The sequence below is a fragment of the Anguilla rostrata genome, chromosome 9, assembly GCF_018555375.3.
Source record: "Anguilla rostrata isolate EN2019 chromosome 9, ASM1855537v3, whole genome shotgun sequence".
NCBI lineage: Eukaryota > Metazoa > Chordata > Actinopteri > Anguilliformes > Anguillidae > Anguilla > Anguilla rostrata.
In genome coordinates, this window is record NC_057941.1 from 1,329,237 (window position 1) to 1,342,924 (window position 13,688).

The window sequence follows — 13,688 nt, forward strand, 5'->3', positions numbered from 1 at the left end:
CTGTGTTGCAACTCATCTGCATTGATATCTGTCCTCCAAAATCTATACTAAAAACTATGGTATTTTACCGTGTTATTGTTAGGATCAAATAAAAGGATCACAGTATTTCCTTCCCTGTACGTCGCATGCTGGGGAACATTTGAATAAAGCCAGGCAGGGCAGGCCAGAGCGGGGCAGGCCAGAGCGGAGCAGGCCAGAGCGGAGCAGGACCTTTCTCCTTCATGAGCACAACGGCCTTCGTTAAGAGAGGCCTCAGTGCTAAAGCTAATAAACGGAGATAACGAAAGGAGACCGAGAATTAAAGTGAAGACACAACATTACACAGATGTTTACAGAGGACACAAATGTTTACCCACAACGTTACACGCGTTCAACCACTTCCTTATCTCAGACCATGAGCCTCCTCCAGCCTCAGATCCACAAACACCAAACAGTGATGTCAGGAATCCATCACTGAGGGGCTCGTTACTGTCTCTGCACGAACGAGATGGTTTTACAAGAACAGCACAACCAGAACTTTTACTTTCGTAACCTTCCCTCCTCTTTTGTAATCTTCACGCCAGATGTGAAATGAAGTTCTCCTTCAGCGCACCATGCGAACGCAGAAATATCACCAGAACTGGAGAGCGAGGGAAGTACGAGAACAACACATCAACAACAAAATATCACAGCTGGACTCTAAATAAAACTAAAGACATACTCTCTACATACAGCATAACATTCACGACATTAGACACTGTGACTGGAGTCAGCAGAGTAATATTAAAACCCCTTTTTGAGAAGTAATAGAATCTCACTTACACTGCTCTCTATAATATATTAAATACATTTCGCTTTTTTTTTTTTATAAACACAAAACAGGTTTTCAGCAAATAACAATGCGCTTTAAATGTACTACACAGAAATAGTTATAAAATTTATTACTCACACATGACTTGTCACAAAAATACACACGCATGCAGACACACATACACACACACACACAGGCCCAGACTCTTTAAATGCAGTGAATGCTGTAGAATTCACAGCACAAAACAATTAATTCAGTTAACAACAAATAATTAAAGGCGTACATTGCTGCAGTGAGCGCCCCCGTCCCGCTGTGGCAGGCGAGGGGGGGAGATGCAGAGGGGCTTTGTTTCGAGGGAAAGGTCAGGAGCGGCGCCCGAACGGCCTCGGGGCCTAAAATAAAACCTGCAGCTCCAGGGAGCCGCTTTCTGCGCTGACCTCCCCGGCTCTGCCCCCCATTCTTCTCCACGTCTCCATTTTAAGGCCCCATTGTCTCCCAGAGTCTGTTTACGCTTGTGGTGTCAGCCTTGTTTCGTTCGTTTCTCCACGATGAAACCGCGCTGGAAAAATATCACAGACATCGCCACTGGTGTTGTGGTGCCACCATGGCTTTGCAACCTAAAGGTCACGGGTTCGATTCCCGGGTGGGACACTGCTGTTGTACTCTTGAGCAAGGCAGTTAACCTGCACCGCTTCAGTGTGTATCCAGCTGTATAAATGCAAAGTAAAAAGTTGTGTAAGTCGCTCTGGGTGAATGCCTGTAATGTAATGTAATGAGTTTCAGGGTATCAAGGGATATTCCTGCCCTGACAGGTTCTAACTCAGCCCAGGAAGAACCCGTGTTAAGTTCTGCTTCAATTCCAGGCAGCTTCAATCACGTTTTATTATTCTTTACCGCAAACAGCACTGAAAACAGGACTGATGCAGAAAAGCAGATGCACTATTATATCACTGCTTAAAAATGCACTACAGTCTAAAAAAAGAGAACAAACTGTCCTAAAAAGAGACAGTCAGTGTTCTTCATTTCACGCTCCCCTACTAATTGAGAATGGAAACTCAACGAGCACGTTTAGATGAATTACCATAACGAGGAAATCGTACGATTCCATTTCACATCCAGAGACACAGTTTTTCTGAAACTTCAGGCTCTGACTGATGAAATAATGTCACTTCATCGCAGGATAAATTTGGCGCGCGGACTGGGACGTTCCCCTCAGCCGTTTAGGAACGCAGACTGGGACGTTCCCCTCAGCCGTTTAGGAACGCGGACTGGGACGTTCCCTCATCTTTAGAGCGTACGGGACGTTCCCCAGTCTTAGGAGCGACGGCGTTCCCCTCAGCCGTTTAGGAACGCGGACTGGGACGTTCCCCTCAGTCGTTTAGGAACGCGGACTGGGACGTTCCCCTCAGTCGTTTAGGAACGCGGACTGGGGCGTTTCCCTCAGTGTTTAGGAGGCTGGAGCGTGGGGACGTTGTCCCTGCGTGTCGTTGTAGGACGGCGTGTTGGAATTCGAGGTGTCACACGCCCGGTTGCTGTCTGCCAGCTGACGCTGCTCAGAAGTACCTGTGTGTGTGTGTGTTGTGTGTGTGTGGGTGTTTGCATTCAGCTGTCTGCTGTGTGTGTGTGTGTGTGTTGTCTCAGCTGATCTGCTGTCGTGTGTGTGTGTGTGTGTGTGTGTGTGTGTGTGTGTGTGTCTGTGTGTGTGTGTGTGTGTGTGTGTGTGTGTGTGTGTTTGTCTGCGAGCTGTACTGCTGTGTGTGTGTGTGTTTGTCTGCGAGCTGTACTGCTGTGTGTGTGTGTGTGTGTTTGTCTGCGAGCTGTACTGCTGTGTGTGTGTGTGTACACGTGTGTGCATGTACACCCTCAAACAACCCACACACCTGCAACCACGGATGTGCACTCGCACACATACACACTCTCACACACACACACACCCTATGTGACGCTGCAGTACTGAGCATAGCACAGTGCTCTCTCTCACTCACACACACACACACACACACCCTATGTGACGCTGCAGTACTGAGCATAGTGCAGTGCTCTCACACACACACACACACTCTCTCTCTCACACACACACACACCCTATGTGACGCTGCAGTACTGAGCATAGCACAGTGCTCTCGCTCACTCACACACACACACACACACTCTCTCTCACACACACACACACCCTCTGTGACGCTGCAGTACTGAGCATAGTGCAGTGCTCTCTCTCTCTCACACACACACACACACACACACACACTCTCTCTCTCACACACACACACACACACACACACACATCCTATGTGACGCTGCAGTGCTGAGCACAGTGCAGTGCTCTCTCTGTTCAGAGCTCTACTTTCGCAGCCAGCTTCCTCTTCCTCCTTTCACCACAGTTTCCTGTTGCGTCAGGACCACAGCCTGAAGAACAGGTCTGTCGCTGCACAACTCCAAATGCCCCCCCCTGCCCCCCTCCCTCACCCATCACCCTCCCACGGGCCCAAACAAGCAGCAGTCCTCCCCCTGCCCCCCACGCCCCAACAGCACAGCCTCCCGCCCGCCCCTCCCTCACCCATCACCCTCCCACGGGCCCAAACAAGCAGCAGTCCTCCCCGCCCCTGCCCCCTGCCTCCCCTCCCCTCCCACGGGCCCAAACAAGCAGCAACCCTCCCCTGCCCCCTGCCCGCCCTCCCTCACCCATCATTACATTACATTACAGGCATTTGGCAGACGCTCTTATCCAGAGCGACTTACAACGAAGTGTATAACCATAACCAGGAACAAGTGTGTCGAAAACCCTAGAGGGCAGTAGCCTACCGTTCCAAGTGCAGGGAACAACCGCATAGTTCAACCTGGACCCTGTAGGTTAAACTGATTAACACTAACACAACGAAAACAGCAACAACGCAGTCTATGGAAAAATACAAGCAATAGTTAAGACACGAGTGCATTAACTAAGTCAACTAAGAAACAGCTACCTAGTTACAAACCCGCCAACCTCCCATGGGCCAAACAAGCAGCAGCCCTGCCCTGCCCCCCCCCCCATTAAGCTTGAGAGAGGACACAGGTGAGAGGGGTTAGGGTAATTCAGCACCGCTGCCCACTGCTCTCAGAGACACACACACACACACACACTCAGAAGTGAAAAGGAGAAGCGGCAGGACTCATATTTCAGGATGCAATGCAAGGGGCACTCGCTATTATGAAATTCTTACAGCAACCCTGCGTGCGCGTGTGTGTGTGTGTGTGTCTCTCAGAGAGAGAGAGTGAGTGTGTGTGTGTTTGCGTGTGTGTGTATGTGTCTGTGTACCACCTAGGACTACACCCCCTGACAGTTAGGCTCATGATGCATTATAGTCATGCAGATATGGGGCAATAACAGTGTCCCTGTGAACCGATACTGAATGATTGCTCCATACGTGTACAGCAGCCTCCATGTGGGGACCTTGGTTTAGGAGACCTGGACTGTTCCAGAGGAACGCAACAGCTCCATGAACCTGAACACCGGTGATCCAGAGTGAGCCAGTTTAAACAGGGAACCCACAGGTGAGTGCACAGTAAGGCCCTCTGAGACCGAGCAGCAGGCCACTGTAACCCACAGCTGCTGAGAGAATTTAATCCAGATTTTTATACCCGTATCCCATCCTGCCCAACAGGAAACTCTGACCTGAAAAAATGAGACTTGGGGAACACCAACCACCAAGACTGCTGTTCTGGATCTGCGCACTTCCTGCCGAGACAGGAAGTGGCGGCGTGTGTCGCCGTACCTATGGTCTGCCGTAGTTCTTCGCAGAGGCTGATGTGGGGGAACTGGAGCATCTGCTTCCATTTCTTGCTCTTTCCTTTTCTGTTTCCGCCGCCCCCTGTCAACGAAGAAGGAAAAATGAGCAGATCGGACGGACGGACGGACAGACGGACAGGTGTGTGCTGTAACCCGACCCCGGGTGAAAATAAACGTGGCTCTGTGAACACTCCCCACACACCACGCCCCCCTCCCCACCCCCACACCAACCGACCCGCCCCCCAGATACCCACCCCCACCCCCACACCAACCGACCCACCCCCCAGGCCAGATTTAGTTTAAAGAGGAGAGGCTGACCCTCTCTAACCCGTTTAGATATACACACATTTGGGGGGGGGGGGGACACACAATCACAGTTTAAAAAACAAAAATGGCTGCACACGCAGAGCAGAAACAGAAGCACGTGCCCCGGTATGTTTGTTTGTGGGGTTTGAGTTTTATTGGGGGGGGGCAGGGTTTGCAGTGTTCCTCGGTCACGCCACAGGTGCCCTGGGATAGCTGGGGGGTGGGGAGAATGGCACCAATGCCGTGGGAATGCCCCCTGGCTGGGCGGAGCACAGCGTTTACAATCCCGCTAGAATGACTGGCCCAGGTGGGCGGGCCGCGCGGGGTGTCCGCCACCAGCGCTGTCAGCGCCACGCACAGCCAAGGGCACCGAGCAGCCAGGCCTGGAGGAGACAATGACTCCCGCCCGCCACGCCAGGCCTGGAGACCGCCAACCTGAGCCCCGTTCACCCCGCACCCGGGCAGCCTGCCGCCAACCGAGCCTGATCCACCGCCCAGACAGCAACAGACCCAACCGAGCGTGCACCAGAGCAGCACGGAGGACCCGCACCTGAGCGATGTACCCCCCTCCGCCACCCCTATAGAACAGCCAACCTGAGCCTCCGTTTCACCCCGAGCCTCTGTTGCACCCCTCTGCATCGTACCTCTCCACACACATAAGATCAACATCACAACCACAGGATGTGCCAGCACAGAGGATGTCACTTTTTTGCACTGTTGTTTTTTTCTCTTCAAAAATGGCAAAGAAACGGCAGCGTCTGAAACCATTTAAAAATAAGACGTTCACACGTTTGCCTTAAAGCACACTAACAGCGCTTCAACAGGCATGTCTCTTTGAGACTTTACAAAGGCTAACTGTTTTATTCTATGGAATGCCCTTTTTAAAATCACTCCATTCACACTAAAGATGGAATTTTAATGTTTTCATGATGAGGTTCCGACAGATGAAACACCACATCTTAGACCACATTCACAACAAACAGAATGGCCTAGCCTTACTTTTATTTTACTGGACAGCAGTCTGGTCAATATGGGGTTTCTCCGTAGTGTCTAAGGGCAGCAGAGCTTCTAGAAGGATGACCTGGGATTGAGGTGTCTGACCTGGGGTTCCAGAATGACCTGGGTTCTAGAAGGACCTGTGGTTCCAAAGGGATCTGGGGTTCTAGAATAACCTGGGGTTCTAGTATGTCTGGTGGTTCCAGAGGGATCTGTGGTTCTGGAAGGATCTGGGGCTCTTGACGGGCCTGGGGTTCTAGCACATGAAGCAGCCAGTACAGACCGATCAGGCACTGGAGGACGACGGGAGCTGAAGTGTGCTGAACAGACTGGCCCGTGTGGGTTTGCAGCAAACGCACACAACAGCATGCAGTACAGCAGCCCTGCAGACCAGAGCACCTGCAGCAAACGCACACAACAGCATGCAGTACAGCAGCCCTGCAGACCAGAGCACCTGCAGCAAACCACACAACAGCATGCAGTACAGCAGCCCTGCAGACCAGAGCACCTGCAGCAAACGCACACAACAGCATGCAGTACAGCAGCCCTGCAGACCAGAGCACCTGCAGCAAACGCACACAACAGCATGCAGTACAGCAGCCCTGCAGACCACAGCACCTGCAGCAAACGCACACAACAGCATGCAGTACAGCAGCCCTGCAGACCAGAGCACCTGCAGCAAACGCACACAACAGCATGCAGTACAGCAGCCCTGCAGACCACAGCACCTGCAGCAAAAGCACACAACAGCATGCAGTACAGCAGCCCTGCAGACCACAGCACCTGCAGCAAACGCACACAACAGCATGCAGTACAGCAGCCCTGCAGGCCACAGCATGCAGTACAGCAGCCCTGCAGGCCACAGCACCTGCAGAAAATGCACACAACAGCATGCAGTACAGCAGCCCTGCAGACCACAGCACCTGCAGCAAACGCACACAACAGCATGCAGTACAGCAGCCCTGCAGACCACAGCAGCTGGCCCCTCACCTGGCCCCCACCGGGCCCCCACCTGACCCCCACCAGGCCCCCACCTGACCCCCACCTAACCCCACCTGACCCCCACCAGGCCCCCACCTGACCCCCACCTGACCCCCACCTGGCCCCCACCAGGCCCCCACTCTGGAACCTCCATCGTATCGCTGCGTGTGTGACGGGGCTTGCGGGATGTAGAGCGATCCTCGCTTATCGATAAGAGGAAACGCAAACGCCCCTGAGAGTGTGGTGTTTATCTGAGCTCTACCCACAACGAGCCACCGTAACCAGCGCCTCTGACAGAGGGGGGTGCTGTGGGCAGGGCACAGCCAAACTCTGTCCCACACAACCACAGCCAGGGCACAGCCAAACTCTGTCCCACACAACCACAGCCAGGACACAGCCAAACTCTGTCCCACACAACCACAGCCAGGACACAGCCAAACTCTGTCCCAGACAACCACAGCCAGGGTCAGCCAAGCTACAACCAACCACACCGTCCCACACAACACCGGCCAGGGTGAGCCAAGGAACAGCCGAACACACCGGAGAACATAAACATCCTCCCGGGTGACTGGTGATGGTGCGGCTCCAAATGGCTCAACGAATCCGTCTCCACAAGTGCATCTTCGCTCGGAGGAGAGATGGAGTTAGAGAAGGACTTCCCAAAATAAATTACACACTACCACTCCTTCGTTAGGATACTTAATTAACCTATATTTATTCCTCTCTGCTGGCCCTACATCTGTCTATGTGGCCCACAGTCATCTCCTGCTACTCCCACAGTCATCTCCTGTACCTGCTACTCTTGTGCTATCACATATCATAATCATGTGCTAGCATTTGCTGTGATAATAGCTAAATGTATACTGAGTCACAGACATATGATTTAAAAAATCTCATGTGTTCCCTGTAGAACACCGAGAATGCACACACACATGTACAAACACAGACAGGCAGACACTCATACAAACTAGCCTATGCATGTGTAGGATGCTGCAAATTAATGCTGGTTAACATGATGCACAAGAGGGAATATTTTCAAATAACCTGACCATGATACAGCTAAGCAAGAACTGTCAAACCCTTATCAACTTTTATGAAGGATCTCTGTATAAAATAACTGTTTCAAATGACAATATTTATGCTGTTTTCAGACCCAGAGGAGGCAGATTGTTTAGACGCTGATTGTATTAAAGTGCTCTGTTGTTAAAATATGCCATCTTGGAAGGCACACAATATCACACAGGTGATTAACCGGAAAGCGCATTCGGCGTAATGTGCAAAAGTAAATCTGCCATTTTCCTCTTTATATCGAACCCATCAAAGAGCAGAATGCCGTTGGCCTCAGACGGGAGGCGGTACGAAGCTGGAGAGCGATGCGAACGCTCCTCTGCAAGCGCGTCGTAAATGTTCCGCGGAGCGCGTTTACAGCCTGGAGACTACAGTCTGCACGCGCCCTGGGCAGGAAGTGTCAGGTGCGCTTTAGAGAACGTGAAGGTCGCTGCAGGCCTCGAGCTGGACTGCGGTACCGCTACGCAATGAGCAGTACACTGGAGGACCCTGCCCTGATCCAGCAGCTTCTTCATTCAGGCAATGTTAAAGAAAAAGGACTCATCGCGCCTGATATGACACAGACAGTTTAAAAGATGAAGATTCTGGAGTATAATTGCAAAATATGGCGCAGTACTTCTTCCAACACCTGCTCATTCTGACTTGTTTTAACAAACGGGCAAATATCTGGACTGAAGAAAGGAAAAGACAGAATTAAAGAACACAAGAATCAGGAAAAGTGGGTCGCGTAAGAGTTACTTTACACAGCATTTACAAATGCACTGAAAGCAAGAATAGGCTTCCATTCCTTTGTGAGAGACCTGGTAACGGATGCGTTAGAAAAAACAGTAGAACAAAACTGCATGACTCACTAGAATCACTGGGTCAGAGTAGAACATTTGATGACTGAAAGGCAGTTTTCCCTCATTTTAATTTTTAATTTTGATATTTTGTAAAACTGACCATCTCAGCATGCCATAGATGTGAAAAAATCACTCCCAAGAATCCTTCTATAAATCAATAGTTTCTCATTCCTTAATTATGAACGGGGTTCTTTCAAAATACTTAGCCTCTTTGCCCAAACTAAATACACAAAACACACTATTTTCTGGAATTACAGACAGGTCAGATCTTAGATCTTCTGAAAGTGTGTAACTTGGTATTTCGGTTTCTCGCTGGTTCCAGTTCCTCTCAACAGGTCGCATTGCTCTTTTAAAACGTAAAAATGAGAAGAGATCCCCCAGACGCATTGAGCGCCCTAACTACTGCCGGGTCTGACGGAATATGCTCCGCGCGAAGACGGGAGGAAACGAAACGCTCGTTTGAACATTAAACCATCCGAGCATTTTTACAAGAAATCTATCGACTTAGGCTACTGCTTTCGGTTTAAAAGCAACGGCTAACCACACGAATAGCATCCCCCTCACCAATCGTTCTAATGACATGTTGGACATAAGCGCTAACCGATAGTTCTGTTAAATATTTAATCTCAGGTTTACCCAGCCATTTAGCAAGCTAACCCCTCTGATACGATTTAGCCAACGCAGTAGCCTACTAAATGCCATAATATACCGACATGGACATATACATAACTGTCACTGTTGCATCGTCAGCTATAGCAAATACTGGTTAGATAAACACCCCACGTTAACACCGCAGCAAACGTTATCTTCATGCGTGTCGCCGCTTTAGATTAGCTGGCATTAGCGTTAGCTATCTAGAGTAACGAGAGAAGGATGCTTCGGCTAAATCGGAAAATCAAATGCCGAGCTTCAGCGCAGATGCATCCTGCCTGACAGTTACATCTTTCCGTGACAGCTTGTTTTCCAAGGTTACGCTACAGTAAATATCTACAATCTGGCGTACAAAAAAGAAGGTAAAACAGGATGCTCGGATGATTATTTTAAGGTTTGCAAAGCTTTTCCAATAAAAGGATGTAGCGCCCAATATATGCCCTTATTTCTGGCCTAGGCTAATCCGGCGAATCCCCGGGTTTTCCGAACAGTTCTAGGCGGTGATCGGAGAGCTGTCAGCCCGACTGCCCCTTCCCCTCTCCGCCGCTCCTCGCTTACCTTCTCTCGCTTTCAGCAAAACCGTGTTGGCCACGATATTCTCCAGTTCCATGTTTTCCTGGGTGATAGGTTACAGGCCCAACCTCGCCGCCGGGCTGTCAGTGAGTATGTCCTCCCCTACCCCCCCAAAGCGGAATATGCCAACCCCCGAATAACTCTCCGTCCTGTCGCTCGTCCTCTAGTCCTCGGCCTCGGGGCTCGCTGCTACGCTGATTTCAACCGGCTACCTTGTGTTTACCAGTGAACCCCACCTACACAGCCACCATTGGTGTATGCTGAAATTGTACGTAAATTTACGCTTTTCTTCATTGGGTTTTCCCTTCACAACCACGCCTTAGTAATTCCTAATATGGATTAAATTCACGTTAATGTTACGGGTTCTTCAAAATAATGAACGCCACTGACCTGCGCGGCGCATCACTCAGGCGAGAAGCAACGTCATCTGATAATTTTTCAAATACACTCACTGACATTAATGATATAATTAGTTTTATTTTAAATATAACTGAAGATACATTTAGCTAACATCCATACTGTAGATGACAATGCAATTTAAAAAAAAGTAAAACTATTACGTTTGAAAATAAAATATTTGAATAAGAGCTATATAGATATACTCTAAAATATGCATATTAGACAATTTCTATCTATAAGAAAATTCATTTTAAGCATATTGCATAGCGAGCCCCCAAAGTTTCTACTTGGTGTACAGTGACATCTAGTGGCAAGACACAGCGTTGACACTGGAACGTTGCTTCCTTCGTTTTGTTTATTACATTACATTTTGGGTAGTGGGGTAGTGTTCTGGTTTACAGACATTACCAAAGGAAACTAAGGCCCTCCTTCCCTCCACAAGCCTTCAGGTCACCCTTGGGCAAGGTGTAGTACCTGTCAGCCCTCCGATCAGGATTACGTGAATCCGTGGAATGCAGGTGGTGGATGACTTTACAGGCAACTTGAGGATATTTCAATTTATGGCTGTGTGGTCATAGACATCAGGCAGAAGATTCTTCAAATAAGAAGAACAATGGCTGGGGTCACATGTCTCAAAGTAGACACTGCATGCAGAGGTAGTTCTAGCGGCCTTCCTCTGGCATCAAGCCGCTTAGTATAAAGCATGGTTTAGGCTGAGGAGAGAAACAGTTGGAGGACCATGAAAGCCAACCTTCGGATCGAAGATGGCACAAATGATTGATTGATTGATTACATTACATCTGTTAACTCTCTTCAATAGGTGGAGCCCTTTCATTGATGTGAAAATTGATAAGAACAGGCCATGATAGGAGATGACAGGACCATGTCAGTAAGAAAAGAATAGGACCAAGGACTAGACCCTGGGGGACTCAAGAGGTTATGCCGTCTCATAACTGCACCCCCACTTGTAACCTGGAGGGGGCAACTATCAGGGTAAGAAGCAAACCAGGTGGGAACTGTGCCGCAGGTGCAAAAGGCCATCAGAGAGAACAGCAGCAGAAGGCACCGTTAACTTCGTCCCAAACATTACGGAGCTCATAATATGTATCACTTATCCATCTATCACAGTAGGTATGTGATAGGCATTGTAATCCTCCTCAATCTGAATGCGGCATTAGACAAAGACTTTTTTTTCTTGATATGGCTCTGTACGCCACAATTTTAGATTTGTAATCTGCACATGTGGATAAAGTGCAAATTCTCAGCATTTATTTAAGTGTTTTTTAAATACATTTTGGTTTCACCATGGAGAAATTACAGTCTCAAAAATAATGATAGGATGATATTTGCGGTACACATTCATGCAAAGGGATTGTTATGCCTTTTGTCAGAGGTCTGCACGCTACTGAGTACATTCTTTATAGTTTGAATTTGCGATATTTCTAAAGACCAAAGACTGTAATCATTCCAGTCTGCAAAAACAGCGTGTCTTGTGATTCTATTCCCAAAGGAGATGGTACATATACAAAAAAGATTTATAATTGTAAGTTCAAAGCAATGTGGAGTCTTACATCTGATTGGGATTTGATGTTAATATTTGCATATGTGTGGTTAATATTTCATTTTACATGGGATCTCTGAGGGCTTGCTGAAATAGAAAAGCTGAGGGTTTGATCTGGTGTTCAGACCTGTTTGTGATGAACTGGAGGGTATGGTGAGAGGTCAGCCCTAACGTAAATATTTGACAGAACATTACACTTAGCACGTTAGCGCTTCCATTAGCTTAGAAAGCTGAGTTTGTAGTTTCTGTCTATAATACTAGATCCATGTGGAACCGGTTCAGACTGGTTACAGTGACACCAGACGGTTGAAAACAAGAAGATTCGGCCCACATTCACAAATAGACCTGTGGTCTACAACTGCAACTAAAAAGACTGCAACATGTTTCTCCTACACATAACCTTAGAACTCTGAGCAAAGTACTCAATGTGAACAATTATGATAAACATTCAGACAAATGGATGATGTGTATGAAGGTAAGGTACCTTGGACAAGAATATATACTTCTAATATATATATATATATATATATATATATATATATATATATATATTCAATTCAATTAAAATTTATTTGTATCGTGCTTTTTACAGAGAACTGTCACAAAGACACTTTACAGAGTAGCAAGGCAAGAGACAGGGCAAAAAGAGAAAACAGAGCAAACACCAGGTCTGAGCCCCCAAATAGCAGGTACATAAGGTAAAAAATCCCAGTGGGGAAAAAACCCTCAAACGGTAGCGAGAAAAACTCCCCAATGGGAAGAAATATATATAAACATATGTAATATTAGTATGATATGAAAGGCAACTTTCACTGATAAGTATATAGTGGTCATTTTTTTGTGAGCAGGATGAGTAAATGTGGATTTTCAGTATTGTGGGGAGTTGGGACTGTTAAATTATTCTTTCCAACTAGCATCGGTAAACTTGTAACTTATTCTGGCCTTCTGTGTTAGCTTATTTCCCAGTGCCACCTCACCCATTTTGTTTACTTTCAGTATGCTAATTGTGGAAGATTTTGGAGCAATTCTGATAATTGTGTGGGATGATCTAGTATTACAGTTTCTTTCACTAAAGTGGTCATTAGTCCCTCTGTTTACTTGCAGCCTACAATTAGACTCTTCCTGTCTGGTGCTTAGGCAGTCACTATCAGCAAATCTGCTTCGCTTGAGATAAAAAAGCAAGGACACAGTGTCATTGATGCGAATCACCATGAGAGCTAATAGCTCCCCCTTGTGGAGAATCTTCAGCCTGCTGAACATGAGTGTGTGAGTGAGTGAGTGAGTGAACGAGTTACAATCCAGGTCCATGAGCTGCTTTGCTCCTAAAAAAAAACAAAACAAAATAAATAAATAAACAATGATAGCAGTCATGAGCATGATATTATCCTTGTGTCAAGATGGAGCACAAGCAAAGATTCCTCAGTTTTGTGAGAATTAAGATTGGGCCAATGGGGCGGCTTCTGCTAAATTAACTGTATTTCGCAAATTGTATCATAGCTGAACAAAGGCGAACGTTTGAGCGATGAACTACAGTTGAACCTCAGAGTCACAAACCGTTCAGGAAAGGTGGTCGTTCAGTCCTCAGAAATCGAAATAGGTCCATTTTAATTTGAATCCTATATTAGAATGGATATACTTTAAGCCATTTTAAAAAATTACATAAATAAACAAAATGAGCTATTCTCATTTTGTAGCTTTAAATCATCAAGTGAAGTGGTCATTATCCCATTTTAGGGCAGTTCATTTGGATCCCAT

At 47.6% G+C, this 13,688-nt stretch overlaps 1 protein-coding gene across 5 annotated transcripts in view; it reads right to left on the reverse strand.

Moving 5' to 3' along the window:
• Positions 1–10,166, reverse strand: part of grk6 (G protein-coupled receptor kinase 6) — a 38,258-nt gene extending 28,092 nt beyond the window's left edge. For all 5 annotated transcript variants that reach the window (XM_064349671.1, XM_064349673.1, XM_064349670.1 and 2 more), the window contains exons 1-2: positions 9,959–10,166; positions 4,543–4,638 (exon numbers count right to left, since the gene is read on the reverse strand). In XM_064349671.1, coding sequence (XP_064205741.1) covers positions 4,543–4,638; positions 9,959–10,010 — 148 coding nt within the window. In that variant the 5' untranslated portion in view covers positions 10,011–10,166. The remainder of the gene's footprint in view (positions 1–4,542; positions 4,639–9,958) is intronic.
• Positions 10,167–13,688: the final 3,522 nt, after the last annotated feature.